This window comes from Mizuhopecten yessoensis, unplaced genomic scaffold (assembly GCF_002113885.1).
Source record: "Mizuhopecten yessoensis strain PY_sf001 unplaced genomic scaffold, ASM211388v2 scaffold10913, whole genome shotgun sequence".
Lineage (NCBI taxonomy): Eukaryota > Metazoa > Mollusca > Bivalvia > Pectinida > Pectinidae > Mizuhopecten > Mizuhopecten yessoensis.
In genome coordinates, this window is record NW_018408784.1 from 383,992 (window position 1) to 410,782 (window position 26,791).

At 33.0% G+C, this 26,791-nt stretch overlaps 1 protein-coding gene across 3 annotated transcripts; it reads right to left on the reverse strand.

Annotated features, from left to right (window-relative positions):
* Positions 1-26,693, reverse strand: LOC110463502 (ERO1-like protein alpha). Of its 3 annotated transcripts, none has more exons than XM_021518131.1 (16): positions 26,514-26,693; positions 24,915-25,034; positions 20,130-20,213; positions 19,683-19,721; positions 17,499-17,572; positions 17,167-17,240; positions 16,498-16,618; positions 15,748-15,791; positions 12,282-12,296; positions 9,214-9,306; positions 7,772-7,938; positions 6,793-6,869; positions 5,998-6,067; positions 5,390-5,476; positions 4,828-4,967; positions 1-4,081 (listed from the first exon to the last, which is right to left on the reverse strand). In XM_021518131.1, exons 1-16 carry the CDS (start codon positions 26,637-26,639, stop codon positions 4,030-4,032), a joined length of 1,383 nt encoding a protein of 460 aa, XP_021373806.1. In that variant the 5' UTR covers positions 26,640-26,693; the 3' UTR covers positions 1-4,029. The 3 variants fall into 3 exon arrangements, with proteins under 3 accessions (XP_021373806.1, XP_021373807.1, XP_021373808.1); XM_021518132.1 differs by lacking the exon at positions 12,282-12,296 and adding an exon at positions 14,996-15,007; XM_021518133.1 differs by lacking the exon at positions 12,282-12,296.
* Positions 26,694-26,791: the final 98 nt, after the last annotated feature.

The following is a 26,791-nucleotide window of genomic DNA, read 5'->3' on the forward strand; positions in this document are numbered from 1 at the left end:
CAAAATGTCTGAAACAAATTACTGAAACATCTCTGTACCCAAATGTCTGATATAAAGTACTGAATCATCTCTGTACCAAAATGTCTGATACAAAGTATTGAATCGTCTCTGTACCGAAATGTCTGATACAAAGTACTGAATCATCTCTGTACCGAAATGTCTGATACAAAGTACTGAATCGTCTCTGTACCCAAATGTCTGATACAAAGTATTGAATCATCTCTGTACCAAAATGTCTGATACAAAGTACTGAAACATCTCTGTACCAAAATGTCTGATACAAAGTATTGAATCATCTCTGTACCGAAATGTCTGATACAAAGTACTGAATCATCTCTGTATTTTCATACTTTCAATAAAAATGCATTTTATACCAAAAGACCAATTAAGATAAAAGACTTACAGTACGACATGTATGCTGGTGAAATAACAATGGTTTTAAAATGTTATTTGAGATATATAGTTGCAAATTAAATGCTTAACCCTGGGATTATCAGTGACTTATTTAGGAAGAAGAGAACTACCCATACCCATGATGAACCACATGTTCATGTAACAGAGATAATTGAATGATAACTTAATTGTACTAATTATACGCATTATACACACAGTAATCACTAATGCATCACAAAAACATAACATAAACATATTCATTTTTTTTATAAATACCTAATTTGTTAATACATGTATCTTGCCTTTCCTTTCTGTCTGGAAATGCTGCAATCTCATAGTATCTTTTGTTTCAATCCAGTTTCTTTAAAAATATTATTTTAGTAGTCTTGCGATGAATTCCTAAATACAGGGACATTTATAACAGTAAATACTGCTTTAACTACACCAGTTCACAATACAATACAACCAAAGGTTTTAATCAGAATAATTTTTGTTTCAATGGGTAAATATATTTTACAAATTTTCAATTTACACATTTAACCCATTCACCCCTAAAATCACATTTGATCCTTACCAAATCAAAGACTGTGCAAGTCTAGTTTAGATATGTAAGGGTGAATGAGTAAATGGACCCGAGCTAGGTAAAAGGCCTGGTTTACACAGACTGATTTGAAATTGTTCTAGGTTTGGTTAAAATTATGAAAAAAATGTGTCGGAACAAAACAGAACAATTTTTTTATGTGCATAATAACATTTAAATACTTTTGTATGTCTCTACAAACAAAAACAAACATTAACCCTGAATGGGTAACATGTGGAATGTACAAAATTGTGGAGAAAAAAAATAAAAGCAATACATTTATAAACTTATAACCAGGTAATTATAAAATGCTACACTTTAAATTCATAAAGGTGACAGTTCAAAATGTTCCCTTGAGGACATCAGTGTCACCTGAGGTAATGTCATACAATCATAGTAATAAAATTTACAATTTCATAAAAGTTTATGATTTTGAAAAAAGTGAATTACAGAATATAATATCTGTTCATACTTCATTTGTGGCCTATTTAAAATCTTCATAAATATCAGGAATATAATGTATTAATTTGGCCATGTTACCTAAATAGTTCCATGACTGTGCATGTGTCACCAGATTTTTACGATTTGATAAATTATACATTATGGAATCTGTATGGTGTATATGAAGTTAACATCCTCTATAGAGGCTATGTTCAACTTTTTAATTTTACAGGCTTCGAGACACAGAAAGATTAAATAGTACCTCTCAAAAAGAATCAGTTTTCCTGGAGGAAGCATAAAATGTCATATTTCAAACACTAATACTGAAAAATATATCTATACAGTGTAGTATGTTTAATAGGGAATATCTGTTTTGGTGGGAAAGAATCTCAATAGAAAACTGTCATAAACTTAAACATTACGCTCACCAAAGATACAAATACATTAAGTTACAATGTCGTTCCTCAGAACAGGCGATAATACTTCACAATGCTTTTAATGAATAAAACAACTAACAATGCAAAGCATGAAGCCCCCACCAGGTTAATAATTTGGCCAGCAATCTACTGGCAGTATTCAAGAATTAGAACATTTTCTTTATATTATCAACAATAATTAATTAACTAATTTGGAAAAAGAAATTTTGAAAAGTTTCAAATGATCAAATGATGCCATTTCCTCATTAATCTTGAAAACATATTTTTTTCTCTTTCTCAAAAAAAGTTAAAAACAAACTTTTTTTCGATCAAGATTTTGCAAGGAAAAAAATACAATAATTCACTATGTATTGATAGTTGTTTCTCTCAGTCGGGCAATATTTGATTTTTTATTGTAATATGGTATATACAATGAGCTCGAGTCATACCTTAAATTTCACAAACAATTTTTCAAGAATATCATAAGCTTGACCATCCCAAGGAACAACTTATCTATCTAAATTGTTCATCTAAGAGGAGCTCCGGGCTGAAATAATATTACTTTGGTGATTTAAACATTCTTTTTTTTTACCAAAATCCCTTTTTGATGTCGCAAGTAATAAGAACTATTATATCGTCACTTTTTGTGGTTGTATATTTTTTCCCTTTTTTTATATGCAGGAAATTTTTTTATATGCAGGAAAATCTTCACATTATCAAAAAAAAAAAAATTGATAATAAGATGAAATAATCATAACTCACAGGTATCGAGAAAATACTAAATCAAATAATAGCATTTCATCTTACACAGTACAGGTTTCATACCAAAACAGGTAAGCACCAATACTAATTCACTATTGTAGTAAATCTCCAACACATATGGTAAATATCTTTTAACTAATAACATATCTTTAGATTATGTTGAGATACTAAACAATACAAATACTAATCAAATGAAAAAGATATAGAAAAACTTCTGTAGAAAATATTTATAATATGGTTACGGTCTGCACCCTGACAATTTGTTAGTTTGACAATTTGATCAAATTTTCAAAACTTTTCTCTAAAAATAAAAGAATGCATACTTATATTTTCCTGATTCTTTTCATCATTAAAATTAAAATCGATACCAACACATCAATATTGAGCTATATTTTTACCATTTTCAAGTTTATGTTTGATTTAGGCTTTTGCCCAATGTCCGTTCCTAAATGACAGGTAAAAGAAGCAAATCCTATATTGAAGATATGTCTTTTCAAGATGCTAATGAAGGATTTTAATAAAATTAAAAAGATGATTTTTTTTTAAACTTTTGTATGATATAAAAAATACATTTTTTTTTGAAAATTTGAGTTTAACATTTGTCAAACTGCCAAAGCTTTGGAAAATTGTCCTTTGTAAGCTCTCTGATATCCGACAACACAGAAATGTCATATTTCACGTAATATCAACCAAATATGGATAATGACATGATAATCTTTCTGAATTTCTATCAACATTCATCTGTCATGACTAGTAGCGGTGACATCAGACGATCAGCATCTGAACTCAACAAATAGTATTCATTAACATCCTTGAACAAAACAACCTTGGTTATCACAGCAACAGGAAATCAAAATATTTTCCAAACGTTCTTACATTAGCGCACTAAAATTTTAGCTCTTTATCAAACTTAAACAGATTAGCACAATGTCATATGAATTGGCACGCCCTACAAATATGCCATAGAAAAACATATACAAGAACTCCAGTTCAATGGTGTAGTCATAATTTAGCCAGCTATCAAAAGATGTACGTTAACATTAATATTGTTGCTGTCATATAATGAAAAAAATATGTTAATATCCATTGTTTAACAAGAACATGTGAAATAAAAAATCTGTGATATTTTTTCAGAACAAATTAAAGCTATCTATGAGAACAGACTAGGCAGTATGCAGATCACACATCTTATGACTTGACTGAAAACCTCATGAGGCATTCCAGAAACGACAGAAATTGCACAATGAGATTCCTACAGTTACCAAAAAGAGCATTGTCACTCACTATAGCCCTAGTATTACAGTGTCACAAGTGTTAATGTCAAACAGCCTTAAGGAAAATGTATCACTGCAGAATTGCTTATAGGGAGAGATGTCACTGCGCTTAAGTAGACCTATCTCTTCAAAAGGAATAGCTCATCGCCTTAATGGACTAGTGTCACCGCAGCATGTCTTTGAATAATTGTATTTCTTTAATACTGCTGGACAGTCTGAAAAATAAAAATAAAAGATTCATTTCAGTGAAGCAGGTCCAAGTGAGTATTTATTTAAACTATATTTAACCAGTGATAAGGCTATTGTCATCAATAAGCCCAACCTTTTTCAAACAGATTTTACACTCGCCAGCTTTGAATCGTATGTGGAAATAAGCCCTTCATGTATACCTGATTAAAGTTTTCATTTATAAAGTAGAAATTTAACCAAGCACTTGTGTAACATAGACCTTAAAGCTTTGGAGTACAGGGTATTGACAAAGTCTCAATTTAATATGATTTCTATATGTCTGACCCATAAAAAATAAACTCAGTATCCCTATTTCATGATTATTACAGCTTGTCTTACCAGTAAAATCTCCATATCCACATTGCATGCTTTCTAAGGCTTTATCCCTATCCCCAGTTAGAATAACCCCATTCCACCAAGCTACATATTTACTCTATTTTTATATATATTTGACACCCAAGGGAGATAACTTCGAACCCAAATCACACTGGCTGTATTCATTTATCGTGATCCAAATGGTTGAACCTGTTGGACCAGAGTTGTTTGTTTATAAAATAAGGTTGGACCTAGTAATCTGATGTTGATAAATATATAAATATTTGCAGGTCCGCCTGGATTTCTAACCAGGTGAGCTCATAAAGATTAAGACAGAATGTTAATATTCTGGAAATACAGTTATGTGTGGTCGATTTTTCTTATCATGGCTTCTAAATTTTGGGGTAGGGGGAATTACCTGCCAAATGCATTGAAAAGGGAGACAATCTCAGTTCTTCTGAGTTGGAAATCTTGTTTTTGTAGAGCGTCTACAGTAGATAGCGGTCCGATGGAATCTCCTGAAAATAGAATCTTCAGTGCTGTTCCCATTCCCTGTACCTAAAATACAAAAAATTATCACGTGACTATAGTGTTTTACGATGGATCTACACACACCTGACCATATCTTTATGTATTACTCTATAACAATGCCTACTGGGAAGTCAGAACACTATGTTGGCAATGTTTGAACTTTGGGTGATGATTAGAAAATTTTGATTTTTTTTGCAGATATTTGGAATAAATTCTTGGTGGATCTAGAATTTGTTTTCACTTCATATGAGATTTATGAAACTTGTACCAAAGCCTTTTTTAGCTTGACAAAACCTTGCTAAAATTCATAATTATCACATAGGTAATACATTACATCGGGAATTATACTGCCATGAACAATTATAACTGTCAATCTTGGAATCTGTCCAACTGCTCTTGAAATCAGGAAAACTGTAGTGTTGTTTGTGGTCCCTGCTCCATTACTGTACCTGAAGTTTGCCCCACAATTTACATTTGTCACAGCCAACACAGTCCATGATTCGAGAAATATTGAGGAAATGGGTTCTAAACTCTTCCTGTAAACAAAAACAAAATCTCATTTCACTGCCACTGTCTAACTTCTCATTAAAATATATAAGTTAACAAGAAAATCATGTTCATCTCATTATAACAATAGGTATGATTATATCAAAAGGTAAATTATACGATGTTTAGTACATTTGAAGCGGGTCAAGGTTATTTATTTGACCGAAATTTATAACCTTTCACTCTAGCAAGCTTTATAGACCAAATATCAATACTCCAAGCCTCATGGTTCATAAGAAGATTTTTTTTTACGAATGAAGTAGTCTACATTTGACCATAACCTTGAATGTAAGTTAATTTGATAGCCCTTCATCCCAGCAAACATGGCAAATATCCTGACTCCACAACATGGAAAATTAGTTTGCTATACTTAACATAAACACAATAATGTTGAAACAATCCATGAATTAACCCTTTCCTCCCTATGTAACTTTAGTAGACTCTTCCATGCATTGATCTGGATGAGTCCATTATGGTCTACAGTGGTGAAGGGTTAAGAGAAAGGCCTTACCCTGAGCTTTCCAGCTTCCATTGGTATTCCCTGGAACAATTTACTCTCATCAAATTGGTCGGGAAATGACCTGTAAGGAAACAGTTATACTTATTTCTGTTTTAGTCATTCATAGCAACAAAGTTCATGTACTAAACCACATGATGCACATGTTTTTCAATATATTCAACCTTGTGACTTTTATCTCTGATATTCAAGTCTAAAATAGACCAAAGAATTATTATAGGGGCAATATCACATCCTCCACATTCAAGTGGTTACGCTAATTTACGCTCACCGCACTCCTGGAATATATCGCTCAATATGTGCCATCTTGTTGATGAGACAAGAAGACTTAGTTTGATCCTTTGATGTAAATCAAAAGAATCTGTCGGTCACGAAACAGTAAAATTGTCTGGCTTTGAAGTTGGGTGTCGCCCCTCCGTAACATTCAAAGGACAGGTATCAGCCTAGAAAATTGGTCAGTTTTTTTTCTACCATAGACCAATCAAATAGCTAGCAGCCTGCCTGCAATTTTGCTATAACATATTCTAGGGGTGCATGCAGAGAGCAAAAGTGAAGTATCCAAGACAACAATGTCACTGTCTGTTATAAAACCCAGTGACCTTGACCTTTACACTGTAACCTTCGATTTTTTTCAGCCAACAACTCATGTCTTTAAATTGTTGTTAAAACTTGGAAAAGGAGATTGGAATAAAATGAATACACATGGGCAAACTGTGAGGCCAATACCATTTTGCACCATAGGGCACCAGACAGGTGCCTTTGATTTCAGTTTTCATTTCCAAAACTTACCTTACAATCTTGATGAAATCTTTGATGCCTTTTTTCACATCACTGTCACCCTCTGCATCACCGGTAAAATATTCTTCCTATAAACATGGAAATGTATTGTATTTTTTTTTTTTTATAAATAATATCATATTCAAATAAAGATATTCATCGTCATAGTACTTTGAATCAGCCCGGGAAAAACTAAAATGTCACAATCGAAGATGCAGAGATAAAAAAAAAATCAATGATTTAATTTCATGAATAATATTCTAAATGGCAAATTAATTTGACCCCAAACAGGCGGTCAAATGCCTCAGTGATCATTAACAATATCCAAAACAAAACAACAGATTCAAAACGACATTCACTAGAAATAAACTATGTGAGCACTTGGCTGATGTTACAGAAAGTGTGCTCTAAAGCTGGGGATTAAGGATGAATTTGGATCGCTGGATGGAATAAATTAAGTATTGTTGTGTAAAGGGATGACTGGATCGTGAAATGGACAAATGGACCCGCTCCGGAGTTGAAAGATGATATATTAGAGATTTCTAAACCGCAAAGATACATCAATATGACAATATGATACATATCATGATACTGTGGTCACGATACGATACGTATCATGATACTGTGGTCACGATACGATATGTATCATGATACATAAAGTAACAGTAGAAACAAAGAGAAAATATATGTTGCACATTTTTAATGTCAATATTACAACTGGAAATAGACTTGGTCCAAAATTATCATAAATTCTAAGTTTCGCACAATTCATGTCTTTCTACTTGTAGGTTGAGCTGGAACTGTAACTAGCCATGTTAGAACCAATACGAGTACATTTAACTCAGAAACGACAAAATCCTAGCAGCCCTAAAGATTTCAGTACATGACAGAACTCTCGGTGATGGATAGACAGACAGAAATATAATCATATGATAGACTAACACACAGACAGAAAGTAAGACAGATGGACACAACAGACAGACATACAGACCTTTTCTAAATATGGTGCTGCCTTTGCGATTGCCCTCAGTTCTACTAGGTAGGTAAAATAGAGATTTTTAAGGTACTGTGGTCCACGACCTTTGGTAGGGTCAGGGTCGAATCTTTCCGTGAATTCCTTAAGGTTTGGTCCCCAAGTAGCAGGATTGTAGAGAGTTGCTAAAATTTGTAAAGTTGTCTTATCAAAACTTACTATTCTTCATACACTTTTAAACAAACAAAAATACAAATACCTGTATAACAAATTTGGTCATGAAGATTTTTTACTTTTGAAAGAAATCTTTAAAAGCTATTTATAGATGATTAATTGTTTTTGGTGTAAAATGGAAAGGAAGTCCCAAAAGAGTAACAATTTCAAAAGAAAAATGAACTTAGTTTAGTGAAGTCACAACTTAATCTCATGATAAATGTGTATACAAGTAACATCACACTCATTGTCTTGTGTAGTAACACCTGATTTAACTAACACATGACTTATAACTCATTCACCCCTGAAGACACATTTGATCTCTTCCAATTCAATGGTTGGAATAGTTCATAAAGAAGTCTCAGGGGTGAAATATCCAACATGTTTATAAAGGACTGGTTTCTATTTGCTGATCCTAAGTTTTACCGAAACAATGTCATTATCACATCATTAACTTATCATTGTACATTATTTTAGAAGCTCTTTATATTGTCCTCAATGCTTAATATTCAAGAAGTGACAGATATATACATACTGAAGCATATCTAACAAGGTGATTGCCATATCTGACCACCTGTTAAATATCTGACCACCTTATCAGGCTTAAATGTTCTGTTAATCATAGCAGGTTTCAATGATAAAACGGCAAGTTCTAATTTTCAAGGACCTTGCTGGTCGGGGTGAGATTTGTAAGGGTCATGTGGCTTCTAAATAGAAACTTAATTTCTCAAATGTTCCGGGCATCAACTGTTAATTATGAAGTATCAATGGAGATTTTCTTACCAGGGAGTGTAAAAGTTTTTATGATAGATTAAGAAGACTTACCTGGGAGTGTAAAAGTTTTTATGATAGATTAAGAAGACTTAACTGGGAGTGTAAAAGTTTTTACAATAGATTAAGAAGACTTACCTGGGAGTGTAAAAGTTTTTATGATAGATTAAGAAGACTTACCAGGAAGTGTAAAAGTTTTAATGATAGATTAAGAAGACTTACCTGGGAGTGTAAAAGTTTTTACGATAGATTAAGTAGACTTACCTGGGAGTGTAATTTTTTTTACGATAGATTAAGTAGACTTACCTGGGAGTGAAAAAGTTTTTACGATAGATTAAGAAGACTTACCTGGGAGTGTAAAAGTTTTCATGATAGATTAAGAAGACTTACCTGGGAGTGTAAAAGTTTTTATGATAGATTAAGTAGACTTACCTAGGAGTGTAAAACTATTTTTACGATAGATTTAGAAGACTTACCTGGGAAGAGGTACTTGGCAGACAGGTGAAGATTGATACTGGTGTGGAGGCCGGAGATCAGACGGTAGAATGCTCGCTTCTCAAGGCACATCTCTGGGAACGATTAAATCACAAGTCGTGAATACTGGGTTTCCAACACTCAAAACTAACAACATCATAATGTATTGGGACCTAAGACACAATTTTCACAAACACATACCAGGAGAGTTTAACTTGTGGTGTTATCACTCGTTTTGTTTTCAAAATACATGGCAAAAACTAATGTAAGTAAAGAGTTAAGTACAAAAAAAGTTAACGAAATATTAAAATGATATCACACATTACAAAACTGCAAATATTAAAACCGAATATATTAGATAATATAATCAAATAGACAAATTATGACATGTTAGCAAATATTAGGCAAAAATAAAAATGTTAGAAGCTTGTATAAAGAAATGCAAGGTGTCATAAGAATGTCTAAATTTGTCAAATGTATAATTCAATTTTTACTTAAACTGATAAAAAAAGTTTTGAGACAATTTATGCTACAATAAATTCAAAGGTAAGTTGTAGTTTAGGAAGGAGAGCATTTATGTAACTCTATTTTTCTATAGATTTGACAGTGAAGTAATGTACTTGTAGGAAAGAATTAAACACTTATGTCTGAATCAATTTTCACTTACTGTGTGACCTTTCACACATGAAACTCATATATAGCTTTTAATTTCATTAAAGATAAGGCTTAGCCAATGTTGAAACACTTAGATGATGTTACGCATCCATTGGAATTTAGTTGGGATTCATAATCAATATAAGAATATTTACATTTTTAATTGATATCAAACTTATGTCATAACCATATATATACAAAGAAATAGAGGGCAAAAACATGTGACAACATCAATGACCAAAGAACAAATTAAAACAGTCACTCATTATGACAATACATTTTGAAAAGTATTGCAAAATAAAACAAGCATTAATTTTTACAAACATATAAAGTTGGATTTTATCAAATGTAAAGCAGTGTCCCCTAACTCTATAGGCTATAAACCCCATGGAATGCCCCCCCCCCCCCTTTCCGCTTTATAGCTATCCTTCATGGAATGACATTAGAATATTTTGATATGTCAGTTTGGCAATGTCATGTTTTACGAACAATTTTATCCACATTGGAGACAACAAATCATGTAATATGCAAAATCGTTTTATTATTAAGCAAGAAAACAAATATTCAAAATAAGTTGATTGATAATGATTTAAATCCAATCCATTCTTAAACAATTATACAATATAAAAGTTCTTCTTTCAAAGAATACTTCAAGAAATGGTTTCTATAGACCATTTTAAGGGACCTTAACCCAATCACCCCTAAAGTCACACTAGAACCTTATCAAATCAAAGACTGGGCAAGTCCAGTTTAGATATGTAGGGGTGAATGAGTTAAAGGGACTGAGACCCATGATCCCCCTCCCCAGCCTTTTTTTGGTTTTAAAATCAAATCAAAAACAGGTAAGGATACTGCACCATGCCATAAGTTTAATTGATTTCTCTGACTAGATGAGCTAAAATGTAATTCCAAGGTTATATCCAAAACAACAATAATATATGAACACTTAAATGTTTATTCACAGAAAACCTGTATACCAGAACACCTGTTATTATATAATACATGTACATGTAATTAAGACCCAGTTTTTAGTTAATGCAATTTTACTGAGGCTGGATATGTATGACAAGCTCCTTCTGTACTGAAGGCAGTAGAACCTGTCTTGAGAGACCACCGCTGGGGACAGATGGGGGACGTGTGGAGGAGGAGGAAGACCGAGGAGATGGCACAAGGCATCAATAAAGTTCACCTATACATCTGTAAAATACGCGGTACAAATCTAATAAAAAAGAATATCGTACAATGGACTGTTACTGGAGAAAAATACTTGTTTTAACAAATGATTCAAGGTTTAGTCACAATTATGATAAGATCTAGTTTTGAAATGTTTTGATTTATCAACAAATATATTTATACATTGTACATCACTTTATAACATTGGAACTGATAAAAACAAATTGAGTTTTTTTTTTAGAAAAATCTGCTTGTAAATTCTATAACGATTTGAGTTTTACAAGATAAGATGTTTTACAAGATAAGATGTTTTACAAGATAAGATGTTGGGATGGGTGTTTGAATATATTTATGACAAGAGGGATGAAAACACCAATTAGAAAATGGGTTGTTGAATGGGTATAGGTGATATTGCATACAAACAATCTCTCAACACAGGTTCTGCTCAGTGATCCTGATATACAGGTGAAAAAGGACCACATGCCCCACCTAGTGTAAAACCTCATTTGGAAAGCTTCCCACAAAGTGTAAATTGCCTGAAATAGATTGGAAACCAGCTGAATCAAGTTTGATAGTGTAACGACACATTATACCACCAATAAAAACTTGGACTTTGTCTTCTATTATCTTTTTCTTTTCGTAAAAGAACATATCTCTCCAACTGCTCTTTATTTTTTCATTATATTTACGTACAATAATTTATAATGACACTGAATTTGATCAGGACGATTGATACTCTTACAAAGGCTGCCCCAAAAGAAACAACATTTATACATTTATGATATGACCTTGGTTAGAGGTCAGACAAGCTGGTCTAGATGCTGAGTCAAATACGTGGCTACGTACCAGCACATTGGAGTTAAACCACATCAAATGTCTTAAACCTCTTTGAAGACCAGTGCTGATTTTACCAAAATTGGTTCTGAAAACAAATCCTTCTACCTGGTATATCATATTTTGGGATAGAAATCATCCCTATGGGGGTAAAATATATAAATAAGACTTCTCATAATTTTAAGAAATATTTGTAGAAAATTATGTATTAAAATTTACCTGAACCTTTCATTAAGCTATCAAACTTGACACCACTTGTTCCCCAACAATATGTGTCATTGGAAAAATAAAATTACAAAGAAAAGGTTTCCATGGCAACCACTAAGTGGAACAAAAGCTGAAACAAAGAGTATCAGAACAGACAGGAATAAGGTTTGTGTATAGTAACGATAGTTGCCTCTGATGTTACCTTCAAATGTGTTATCTGATGTGTCGGAGGAAAAAATCATAAAATCATTACGGTATATTTAAATTTTGAAACAAAACATTTTTCAAACAAACAAAACCCACCAAGAACAGTTTTCAAAATCAGAAATGTTTATATGCACTGTGTAAGATGCAAAATGATAGAAGCATTGAGGTCCAGACAGTTAGTCATTAATCATAATGATTGATTAGTAAATAATACATTCCAAATATAACCAAACTGTCATCCATAATGATTAAGATAGCACCAATAAACATCAAGGGATGAGTTGTCCACTCTCCGACTAGCTAATTGAAACACTATACCTAAAGGTCCCCCGCGTTTGGTCTCAGATTTGCATGTAGCTCTGGCTAATCTCTCTCTGGACAAGATTCATTACAAATAAGTCAAACAGCAATGACGAGAACGCAGGATCTGACTCGGTTAGGGAATATATGCTACCATGGACAATTAAAGAAGGCCTTATATATTACCAGCAGCTGACACTGGTTCCATTAAAACAGGACTTCCTAACCTTTATGTCCATATAATTGGCTACAGTGACATTTAAATATCTTGTTGTTGTCTGTTACAACTACCAGGTAGATAAGATATGTTGTTTATTCTTTTCCTTTTTATTTGATACCAGTAATGACAAAACGTGGGAAACGATTTATCCTTTTTTTTTTTTTTTTTTTTGAAAGAAGAATGGTATTTACATAATTGGTCTAGTTCTTTTCTATTTCATTATTACAATTTTAAACTTATACCACTGGTTTTGTAAAACATATGTACATTGTATTTGCATAAGAACTTATTCTAGTAAAGAATTTGAACCACATAAATAGCCTTAGGAAAAAAGCTGTATTAGCATAATTGATCTGATAAATAAACAAATTGATAAAAGTTGATAAACAGACTGATATTATTTGGCTTTGAAATACCAGACACCAGTTAAAAAGGAAACAGAAAAAAAATATGGAAAAGCAAAAGAATTGTAAGACAGGGTTATATGATAATACAGCCTCTGGTATTCAAAATAAATATGAAGCAAATATTTTTAATATGGCTTTCCAAATAGGCTCACTTAAAGAAGCTCCCAAATCTAATCAACTACAAAATTATGTATATAAAGCAAATGATATATTAAAAATAAGCAGTTAACAGAGTCTACAATGAGTAGAATAACAAATCTGAACCATTCTTTTGATAATATAGGCAGAAGTGATATTAAAATCCTTTATCCTTTAAAACCATGATCACTTTTACAACTATCTGAATCAGTCTGAAATACCCTGGTGATATACCAATAATCTGCAACGTTGATGAATAGTACTTGTACAGTATAGAAATCAATTATAGTAATATAAATACAGTAAAATCTGTCTAATTTGACATCCTTTGGGACACAAACGTATCTGTCACATGAGACAGGATATTTGCTCATACTTCCAGGATTTTCTTAAGTTGAAATGAAATATTTTTAATGTTTAAAGGAAATCTGGAGAAATAATATTATCAAAAAATATGGAAATTACAGAAATCAAAACCATTCATTTGTATTCCAAACAGTTCATGGAATGAATTCAAACCTTACTGTAAAAAAGGACTTTTAGAAAAATCACTTACACCGACCTTTAATATTTATTTTGAGAATTTAATAACACAAAACGTTTTAAATGGTTCAAATTTGTCTTTCTTTCATTCTATCTACTTTTAAATCAATAATTAAACGAAGTATTTGATATGGCTATGGATCCAGGTTCTATTCCCACAGAAAGTTTACCAGGTTGTCCTTTCATCATAAGTGCTATGGAGGGTGTAAAATATAACACAGTCAGAAAACACAGAGCTACAGAACACACTAACTACCCTACAGGTGGACTAACTGCAGTGTTCAATTTACTCAATATTGATGATAACTTTCCATTAGATATTTCTACAATAATTATGCCTGTTTTTATTAACTCCCAAGCCATTCATGAAATGGAAGAGGTGTTGGCTAAACATATGTATCAATCAACCAGTAGTTGAACACACTTTGTCACTTTGATCAGTAAAAAATCCTGAACTATGGAAATCGGCAGTTTGAAGAGTTATCCCCCTTTGAAATTCATACGGACATTTATCTGAAGTACATACCAGGTATTGTATAACTATAATGTGTTTTTAGCTTATGGAACGGAATTTAAACGAATTTATTAAAGTATAGAAATAGTATAGTATAGAAACGTCATGTAAACATCCAGGAGCATCAAACAGGACTAACAGAACCCAATGTCTGCATTATTTATCAACTGCATTTTTTTCCAGTGATTATTTTCCAATCATAAATGATACAAATTTTTAAATACTAATCAGTTTGACTACACTTTAAACATCATAGACCTACAAAATTATCAATTTAATGGCTGAAAGTTTAAGATTTTTTTTGCAAAAAATGAACCACTGCACTTTTTCCACCTGTAATACGGGTCATTTAAGACGGGGAATGTTGTAAAGTAACTGAAATAAAGATATCAATATTAGGCGAATATACAGTGTAGATACATCAGAGGTGCACAAAATATATTTCTTGCAACAAAAAAGTGACAGAAAGCAAATTGAAAATTGAAATGTTAAACCACATCTAAAGAGAACCGTAACTATAGTAACCAATTATCCTAACAGCCTTTCCCCCTGACCTTCCAGTAGACACAATAGTCTACTTGGTTTACCTTTGAAATAGGCTGGATTTCCAGGAATAACAAAAGTGTCTTTTAATCAATACATCAAATTAATACCAACATATCTAGTCACAATATACACTCAATTAACTTGAAACTGAAAATACTGTAAGATGCAATCTGAACTACGGAATCTACATGCAATATATCTGTTTCAGTACATAAAATTATTATAAAATTTTGTCTGTAAGGACTCAACCTAGATTTTTTTTTAATTAACATGTAAATCTAATTGGACAAATCTAAAAGCAAAAAGTTGACATGACACTTCATTTGAACAATGGTCGTTTTATGGTGTTTCAAATAGATGACACCAGGTCAATTGAATTTTTACCGCGATAAAATGTTATCATCATAACATTTTATTTTATTGCTTGAAACAAGCCATGGATTTAGGAAGAAATAGTCACATAATGATTCAGTCTTCAAAATTAGCCATTTTATGTAACTGATTTTTTGTTTCTTTTTTTTTTGTGATCAAATACATGTACTAATCAAAATTTCTCAAGGATGTTTTAAGATACCAAAACCAAATTGTGACAAAAATGTCTGTAAAATGACATAATTAACATTCTTATTAGTGGCGCAAATATTGTTAGATTTGAGAATTAGAAAATATTATAGTGTAGTGATTAAGCAGCTAACACAAATATGAGAAAATAAAAAAGGCACACTAAACTTTTAACACTGTACAACGTGTACACATCTACAAAAACACTTTCCTAGCGGCGACGTTTACTCACCAGCCAAGGACTGTTGTGAACCGTATCGGAATTTCCCATTGGGCCTGGAAACAAGTAATTGATAACAAGTTTAGATGGCTTTTCATCAATAATAGGGACTGTTATTTGGTGGTATTTCGACATCGAAATCAAAACAGCAGCAAAAGACTATAACAGGAAAACAATTTTGAAAATTGAGGTATCTTCCGTGTACAAATTTAATTCAGGTGTCATTCGAGTACAAATTTAGAAAATCGCAAAATAATCCTTGTGCATTGTTATTCAATGTTTTGAATAATTGAGTCATCATTTTTTAAATTAAAATCTCCATGTAGCTATCAACATGAACCCTTGCTTTTTCAACAAGCTGAAAGGGGAATCATTTAATCTAAGTTGTACCATATTTCTTTGATTATAATGGCCTTGCTGTGTGGAACTCTTCAATGTGAACGAACCATCAGTCCTACTGTGAGTTGTTACAATGTTTACTTGTGTTAGTGTCCGTAATGACCTAGGAAGGGCAGAGATAGTGAACTCACTATACTGGTGTGTGCTTTCAAGACATTGATATTTATTTTTGACCCTGACTATATCCCTTTAATGCCAACATTGATAGTGTGAAAAATCTTTTAGACATTTTTGTTTTTGAACTCAACCTCAAGTTGGTTCATTCATCTAATAAATTTCTTATTCTGAGTTTTTTTCTTTCTGAAACAAGGTTTCTGGTCTGAAAACATCAAATTACTTATGATTATCATAGACTGAACTTACTTGAAGCAGTTTTCTTCATAGATGCTCCTCCAGATCCTGTGGGGACTCACTCCCTTGTATCCTGTGTAACGCTCAGGGTTCAACAGGAGGTCAACGTACTCCATATCAGCAGATTTGTCATCTACAACAGGGGTCAAACAGTACAATCAAAACCTGTCTATACAGTATAGGGGTCACAGAGAACAGTTAAACCTGTCAACAATAAAAATCTGTCTATACAGTATAGGAGTCATAGAGTACAGTTAAACCTGTCAACAATCAAAATATGTCTATACAGTATAGGGGTCACAGAATACAGTTAAACCTGTCAACAATCAAAACCTGTCTATATAGTATAGGGGTCACAGAATACAGTTAAACCTGTCAACAATCAAAATCTGTCTATACAGTATAAGGGTCGAAGAGTACAGTAAACCTGTTTATAATCAAAATATGTCCATGGAGGATAGGGGTCACAGAGTACAGTTAAACCTGTCAACAATCAAAGGAGGAAGGAGTGAGCTAGTATTCCAGTATTTCAACAGATTCAAGCATTACAACGTAACCGGTCTACAGAGAGCACATACTTCAGTAATAATACACAGGAAAAAACATGTCTTGAACAACATTTCAAGTAGACAATAGAATGTTTTATATTTAGATGTTCATTTTTAATTCAATTGTACGTACCATCAAGTTCACAAAATGTCTGCAGTTTATCGTCGTGCTTGGTCCAGTTCTGGAACGCAGCTTTACTCTCAGCGCTGAAATAATTTGACAAGACCATGACTTTTAAGAAAACAGCAATGATTTTAATTCAGCTAGCCTACAATGAGATCACATAAATTCTTGGTAGGAATAAGCTGTATCTACATGAACTTTTTTCAATTTTATATTTATTATTTTCAAGTTTGAAGAGTTGAAAAAGTCTTAGCCAATCAGAGGACATGATGGCCAAGTCGGGTTTTGAAAAAGACAACAATTAAGGTGTGCTTACAATGGAAATGCTTTTTAATTTGTACCTGATGGTGGAATTCAAGGCCCCTAACTCTCGCTCCTCATCACAAGTGTGTTCGTTCTGGGCATCTGCAGCATACTGTGGACAGAGGACACACTCAATTATCTTATATACAAGACTTCAGGACAAATAAAAACTCTAGTTTATAATTAGCTGCTGTTTCAAAAATAGATAATGAGTCCATCATTTGTTGGTGTGGGCTACAGATATTCAATTCTTATGTGCAGAATTTTGGATGATAACTGAGCCTTGTCCGGGTTCTGTCCCCAAACCCTAAACCATACAGAAGAATTTACAGAGACAGTAATTCTTTTAATTTTAAAATGTAGATATTTTCAAATATTCCAACTGCCTAGAACACTCATTTATGTTCATAAAGACATAATTATGCTCACACCAAATTTTGCTCCTAATTTACACAAAATGTATTTCCACTACAACAGGGTGCATATTCGTGACACCGTTCTCATACTCAAGCACAGATTCTGTGCTCAAACCAACTTTCTTGCAACTCTCTTAAATCATGTAAAACGATCAAAAAGGCAAATATAAACATTGAAAACAGTATTCTGTCATAACTCTCTTCAATTTGTTTCCAAATCATTGACAAAATAAGATTTTTTTGTCAATTTATAACCGGAACAAGAAATTAGGCGTGAGCAGAAACTTAACTCCATGCTTGAGCATGAGGTTGAGCATGAGGTTTCAGGTGCCCAGGCAAACATTTGTCAATCCACAAAAATTTGGAGGGATTTGAAAGCAACATAAATATAATGAAGCATACCATCCGATATTTTATTTAAGAACTTTCCTTTACATTCACATCATAATGCTTTTTTCAGATTCACCATTGTAAAACTGATTAATACCCGTATACACACTGTAGCACTGCCATGCTGTTTAGCATAAGTTTACGCTGTAATCCGTTCTATGGCTATATCAGCCACACTTAATATTCACGCTTAGTATACAGACAGATGTTACAAAGACCTCTTTATTGTCGGTAAAATCCCAGTCTTTTGTAATCCGTAATCTATAATAGACATCATCTGGTTCCTTCACATTATCTACATGTACCTAATACACAGGTACAAATAAATAGACTACCATACACATAAGGTATACGTTTTACTCTACAGAGAGTTTTGTTACAATGTTGCCAACATCTGCAGACATTTTGTTCCCGCCCTTTTTAGATAGGATTACAAGGTAAAATGATGGTAACAGAGATTGGGTGAATTTGAATTACTTTTTATTATAAATTTAAAAGATGTATTCTAGTTAAAAAGGAATGACAGAAATACGTGGTTAGTTTGACTTCACCAGATTAATAGTCTTGTACTATATATATTAATTTGGTATTTTATTCTAATGCCGTATTATTTGTAGAATTCATGTTATTTCTCATAGTTCTTAAAAAGCATATTGGACTCAGTAGCAAATGACATTGTAATTAATACCTTCTAAGGTGTAAGGGGTTATAAATTGAATTCGGGTATGGGATCATAAATTAAAAGTTTTGTTTAGTTTTGTATTTTGACCCACCAAACTGGTAAACATAATTTGCATAAACCAAGGTCAGCATATAAGTAACTGCAGACTGAACCATGCAATTTGAATTAAGGGAGCAAAATGAATCGGCTGAGCTATGACAAATGGAAATTCTTCGAATATTTCTACATTACATAATAATATAAAATGGTCATGAAAAGTGTTTTACTGCAAAGTGGGTGCCAAAACCCTAATGCCCTTAATAAGGAATGGGAAAGGTATGATTTAATTCATGCTCGTAAACAGCTGGCAAGTGTTTGCTCACTTAAATAGCCTTTTCAAATTGATACTTGAAAACAGCTGCTATAATCCCAGGCATCGCCTGATATGGTCATGTGAAGAAGATGCTGGTGGAGTAACAAGTTAATTGGTGTAAAATATGACTCTGAGATGCTGAAAAACTGTAAAAAATTGACCAATCATAACACTGAGTGGACTGACCAATAATTAGGATGCTGGTAGTAAAAGTGACCAATCATTTAAACAGTCTGACCAATGGTCACAAGGTGACTGTTAAGAGGATCAATATATTACACTTGTTAGTGTAGAATTGTCAGTAAATGTTATTGTATATATATGTATATCAAGTTTTAAATAGTATAATACAACTGATTTATAAATGAAATGGAAAACTTACTTTAGCAGCACCGTTCTTCAGTCCTTCGGGTACTTGGTCCTAGGGTAAAAATAATTGAAACTGTGATGTATAATTAAGGTTCATACATGTTGTAATTACTTTAAGAAAAGGCAAAATATTGTGAACAATCCATAGGCCTCCACCTCCGAACGAACTTCGGTTTCAAAAATAGCTCTGAAAATATACATAGTAGGGCAAGCATACGAGACCCATATATCCTAGACAATATGTGACACTATGAACAAAGCGCAATAAGACTGCATATAGCAGGGCACAAAACTCAATTCCAGTTCCGTGTTATGCATTTAGCAATTTCAAGAGGTACTCGCATAAAAAAATCGGCAACACTTGGTGAGAAATTATATTAGATACAGTATGCTCTGCACAAAGTACTCAAAACGACCCACAAATTGACAGAGCCGGAGAGGTGTGATAACGAGTTCTTACCTCCTTACAGGTAGATACGCTGCAGTCCTTCATGGCACACCGGCTGTCATCAGACCAGAATGGACATTGCTTCTTCAGATTTACCTTAATAAAGTGAAAAACATTCAAACCTAATCTGCTGAAAAAATCATATACCGGTTACAATCCTTATTACATGTACCGTATTTACAGTAGATATACCTGTATTCATGGTATCAAGTACATTCAGTAATACAAAATGGTAAATACATTGTACCTGGTGACTTCCATTTTTGAACTGAAAAATGCAATGCTTACCACTGTGTGGCAAAATTACTGGGAAGTTGCATATTTTTTTTTACGAATTTCTAGGTTTGATGACATCATAATGTATTGGAGAACATTCAAATTGTTGGATGATAGCTGTGCTATTTATTTGAAAAAAAAACCCACTTAAAATTTGAATTATTAACATGAATACATAAATGTATACAATATTTAAATCTAACTGAATTCTGATCTCACATAGCTGTCAAACCTCCCTCGTTTTGACCAAAATTTACCAATCTCCCTTGAAACTCCCTCATTCAAGTCTGAATCAAATGAATGCTTTTTGGAGTTATTTTGATACATAAAATGGGAAAGATAAATTGAGCAAAGCAGTTTCAGTAGCGTTTTGTGTGCTTTTTCCCTCATTGAAAATGTTGTAGAATGAGGGAGATCTCCCTCATTGGTGGTTTCAGAGGTTGACATCTATAATCTTATTTTTTAACCTTTAATAGATGAAATTTCTCTCAGGATTTCAAGTATTACATAAATTATACATGTCAGAACTGAAGTGCTAGTCAATAAACAATTTTGTAAATGCCAACTATAGAAATTGCACCGGCAGCGCTACTTTTGCAATTCTTATGATTTGTCGTTTCCCATTTGTTCATTTGTATTCAAATGCGAACTGAAAACAGTGAATTATTCATTGTCAGATTACATTAAAGTGTCACAACGGCCACCAGCTGACGTATACGTAAGACAGCCAATAATACAACTGTACTGCTACAGGAAAACCCCATGGTAGCAGATTTGTTGTAGAGAGGGCGTAGAATCGGTAGCCAATATGTCTTTCACAGGAAAAAGGACATGAGCTGACTTACGATGCACTTTGATTTACACCCCAATGTCTTACTGGCTTTATTCGTATTCTGTAATATACCAAGGTACCTAAAAATACAATTTGGCAAAAACAACTGAATTAATTCAAACCCATCCAAAATAACTTTCATGATAAAGTTATGAAAACCCATTCCTCAAAAGACAGTGTAAATGATTAACATTCCAAATGAAGTACACTCTTATGGCAATATAACATTATAATTGGCATCATCTACAAGAATAGAAAGAAATCCTTTCTATAAATCTGATCGGTGAATTCTGAGGTCAGTTATAATAAGGTCCCATGGGTGTGTACAAAAGATCAATAAATCTAGGAAAAATCATTTCGACGTGAAAAATAAACCTATCGAATATCCTTTTTGTTCCGGTCCACTTCAAGGTCTTTAAGAAATAGACACTGTAATCAATATAAACCACCTCCGCGATAATTTATTCCTACATTGCGATGATTCCTAACCATCTAATCTGCAATTCAATGTGTACTGTCATGGTACTTGGGCTATCTTTTATAACCTCTTAAAACACAACACAGTGTTCTGTAAATAGAAACACTACAGAAACATCCTGTTTTGTGTTATCGTCCTCTCCTGATATTGTAACAAACATCCTCTGCTGATCATATTGTAACAAACATGTAACATTCTGAGTTTGACTCTCGTGTGGGTTTGAATTTGTCTAAGTGGCATTATAACAACCTTGTAATATATTGATATTTCAGAGAAAAAATGTTAAAAATTACAAAATTTCAACTCCCACTTTTAAAGCTTTAATTATCTCCTGGACAACTGCTGAATACTCTAAATTCTGTTGTTGAAGGGCAATGTGTGTATAAATATACAGGTTTATATCAATATACCTCAGAACAAAGCTTTAATATAAATGCACATATCTGGTTACATCTGGTTTAGTTCATGTGAATTTTTCTTTTATCAACATAAAAATAACAATAATTAATTCTTTTATGTAGACAGGGTTTGTCTCGTTTACAATATGGTCCTGTCAAACACATAATATATACATTTACATACACAATATAGACGATTATCATGTGTATTTTCATGTATATAGCCATACAGTGCAACCTTCACAAAGCCTTATATTTGCATTCAAGACAGCACTTTGTTATTACTGTGTGTGTGCAAAATCTCCTGATAATTCAGCTGTATAAATATCCTGTTATTTTTGCTGGGAATGAAGTTGTTGGGATCATTGAGATGCCACTGTAATTCACTGGACTCATATATACCTGAATATTACCACATCACACGTGTACACAGACAGTAAACATGTTTATAATTATTTCTTTATTATACATCACCTATCATTATCTGTCACAGCAGATTTGATGACAAATGTTTGCCATTCTTATTAATTACCACCCATAAAGCTTTAACCTCCTTCAAGAAACTGTTCAATGTTCAACCATGGACTGCATCAGTTGTGATATTGTGTGCATGATGGCTAAATACATTGTTTAGTTATTCTCGCTTATATTCATAGAAGAAATTTGAAAAAATATTTCGATCATCATAAATATTGTATTGTAATGCAACAAATTCACAAAAGCATGACCCAGCCACTCATGTTTCTGAGACAGATACATGTACGTATATAAATACCTCTCTTGGGGCCCCTGACTAATTCATTTATCATCATCCGTTCCATTTTCGTAGTTCATATAGGATCATTTGAAATGCTCTGATATTGGGCCAAATTGTACAAAATAAAATAAAAAGAAACATGCTACCAACCTTCATTTGTACCACACCTAAGGTTTCTAACATTTCATTTCTTTCTGATAGTGAAATTACAGGAACTCAGTGAGGCAAAATAATTGACAACATTTCGTTTGCGCTGATACAAAAAAAAAAGCTCCAATTTTTGAAAGATTTTTCCATCTCATGTTATTTTCAAATCAAGGATTTATATCAACTCCATCTGTAGATAAATACCAGATTATGGCAGAGATAAACCTAACATGGAATTAGTCATGTTATGGGTCATTATCAAACAATATCCAATGGACCCTAGTCTAAGGTCCTTGTTTTAATCCAATAAATCCATATTTCAAATAATGTCTCATTCCCTCATGAACATCAATAATATTTTGAAGGAATGTAGAATTTTCACCATATTATTTTTTAACTTTTATCAAATGCAAAATTCCTCACATCTTGCTTTTTTGCTCAGGTTTTTAATCAATGCTTAGAACAGCTTGAACAATGTAATGGTATGTTATTACATCGTCAGATAGGGATATCTGTAAGTACATGTATTCCTTAACAGTTTTTGGGGTGGGGGTGGGGGGTGATTTTACTTCATTGATTGGTTGCAAGCTTCATAAATGTATAACTCAATATTATACCATAGCCAGAGGATAACCAATTGCTCTTTTTCACAAGATCATCATATAAAGACCATCACAATACCCTAAGGAGATCACCAGGTCACCCTCACAAGATCATCCTTTCACCCTAAAAAGATCAACCCATTAAATTACACATTACATCATATCACCCTCACAAAATCATCCTTTCACCCTAAAGAGATCAACCCATTAAATTACACATTACATCATATCACCATCACAAAATCATCCTATCACCCACACAAGATCACCATATCACTTTCAGGAGATCATCATATCACTCTAAAGTAATCATCACATTACCCTCACAAGATTATTATATCACCCTAAAGAGATCATCATATCACCCTTATAAGATCATCATATCACCCTAAGGATATCATCATATCACCCTAAAGAGATCATCATATCACCCTAAGGAGATCATCATATCACCCTAAAGAGATCATCATATCACCTTAAAGAGATGAACAAGTTACACATTATGTCACACTACCCTCACAAAATTATTATATCACCCTAAAGAGATCATCATATCATCTACACAAGATTATTTTATCACACTCACAAGGTCAAGATATCACTCTGAAAAGATCATCATATCAACCTCGCTAGATCACCATTTCACCGTCAAAAAATCATTACATCTCCCTGACAATATCACCACAATACTCTCCAGATATCATCATGTCACCCTCACAAGATTATCATATCAACCTAACAAGATCATAATATCACTCTGACAAAATGATCATATCGATATCCCCCTCAAAAGGTTATCATACACTCTTACAAGATAATCATATCACCCTCAAATGGTTATCATACACCCTCACAAGATAATCATATCACCCTAAAAGAGATCATCATATTACCTTCACAGATTTCATATCTGTCAGGCAGCTCATAACATATTATGAAATGAAGTTAACTGGTATGTCTAATAAAATCATTCACAATAGCTTTTTGATGCAATTCAACTGAATGAGTGAAGTCAGAACTTTACCTAATAGGCTCAGTTCCAAATCCATTTTCCAAAGTTTGGTTGTAAAATCCCGTTTAAATTCAAATAGAGTATATAATATAGAACTCTATCTATCTTTTGCAGAAGATTCTAGGACAAGTATACAATATATCCTATAACAAATGTAGCAATTTCATTTTATCCAATGCCACATCATCCAGGCATTTGTTTCTGATTTAGACTTTGTGATGATTGGATGGGAAAAAATCACAAACATCTGTTGGGAAACTCCTGATTTCTTTTACATGTATATAAATTCACTTACTTTGAAGAATCTGAAGTAGTCTTTCTGTAGTAAGCTTTCGAGAACAGGGTATATCTTCTCATTGTTGAGGGTGTCAAGGTTTTCAACCTTACAAGTACAGTCGTCTACTTCGCCATTCAGCTAAATAAACAGAGATATTACTGTTATTACCAACTGACAGTTAGAATTCAGAGCTTCAAATGGGATTTGAAAGTCAATATTCTTTAACACAAATCTGTTACTATGAAATAAGCTAAATTTCTATTTTGATCCACATCTTTGTGCCTTAGCACTATAAATGCATATAGGTAATTCTTTTGACAATTTTAAGATTTTATAGATATGCTTGATTTTAAAATCCCCTGTAGATGCTGGAAAAGGGCCTACTGTACATATAGCCACTGGTGGCTGTTCCAGCGGACCTGTATTTGACCACAAGTGATCAAAGGACCAGAGGGAGCCACACGTTCCATCTACCGCAAACCAAGATAGATGCATATCGTTACTCCTTCTATCCTAGGACAACAGGAGACAGGAATAGACTACCATCAGAATTTGCCTTGTCACCATCATTAGAGTCCTTCAAGGTGAAGCTGGACGCCTACACCTGGAGCCAGCTCACCAACGCATGCAACTAAGCAATAGTGATGTTTTCAACTTTTATTGTAAATAATGCCCTTTAGGGTTTTTAGCCTTGTCCGCAGCGCACATCCGAGTATATCGCTCTACCAGAGTTAAACTTGATACCGAATGAAGGCGAAGAAGAAGATGAATCCCCACCACATGTTGTCACGAAAGAAATTGTTTTTTTCTGTCGCTTCTACTTGGGGAATATTGAAGAAACCAAAATCAATCTGTTGCCCTTTTTGTGTTACTTAGGACCTCTTCCTAATCTTTTCTTCTCTACCTAGCTACTTGTACATGTTTTCATGTGACTATAGCTGTTGTGATGACATGAAACCCTGAACAAAGCGAAAACAAATTATTTGCAATTCACTGCTTAGTGTTTCAGTCCTCATTAACAAACAGTAGCATAAAGGTTACTAATTGTGGTATACCATAAGTAGCATAGTGCAGAACTGTTTCACAATTAGTCACTACATGCATATGTACCTCAAGATTTATTCTTACTGTGGAAATTTCATTCTTATATTTCTTATTATAAAATCTTATCTACATGTATAAGAATATATAACTATAACTGCAGAAGAAGAAAAACAATACATGATAAAAAAAAACCACTTTTAACATATACCACACTTATTCAAGTATATACATCCTTTTTCTATCTAAACAGAAATGAATTACATACCATACGACGAAATTTCACAGGTGATTGCATTTGACAAGTGATTGAATCCCAAATGAGTAATTACCCATAATGACGCATATTATTACGTATATATACAGATCGAAATATATGACAGTATAGCATGATAAGAAAGATAATAACAGTGACAGGAATTTATTGAGAACTGAAATAATACATCATCAAGAATATGTCATTTATTTATTATCACGCATTAACAATTGTGAAAGATTAATGATAGATCAACAGAATCGAGCGTATTTTGGACATTTGACAACATGAACATGCTGGAAAGGTGGGTGTGTTCTTACCTTGCAGAAACAAGCATTTGAATCATTTTGCTTCTCAGACTTTGCTTCGGTTGTTAAAACAATTGTTAATATAAACACAACACATTGCAAAAATTTGCAAATCTGTTTCCTGCGTTGACAATTCATGTTCTTGTCACATATTTGCGCAGGGAGACCGGTTTATCAATGTTTTGAGAGAGCCTAACAACACCTACAGGAAATTCTTACACTAAAAGTAGGTCATCAGTTATCATCTCTTGAACTAAAATATAGGAGACAAAACAGTCAGCATGACTGTA

Excerpts from the sequence above, each read along its gene's own strand:
- LOC110463502 (XM_021518131.1), bottom strand. The coding sequence starts at position 26,639 with ATGAATTGTCAACGCAGGAAACAGATTTGCAAATTTTTGCAATGTGTT. Across the intron at positions 7,939-9,213 it reads TGCCAAGTACCTCTTCCCAG|CAACTCTCTACAATCCTGCT; the intron begins GTAAGTCTTCTA and ends TACAAATTTTAG. Across the intron at positions 4,082-4,827 it reads CTTTTCAATGCATTTGGCAG|ACTGTCCAGCAGTATTAAAG; the intron begins GTAATTCCCCCT and ends TTTATTTTTCAG.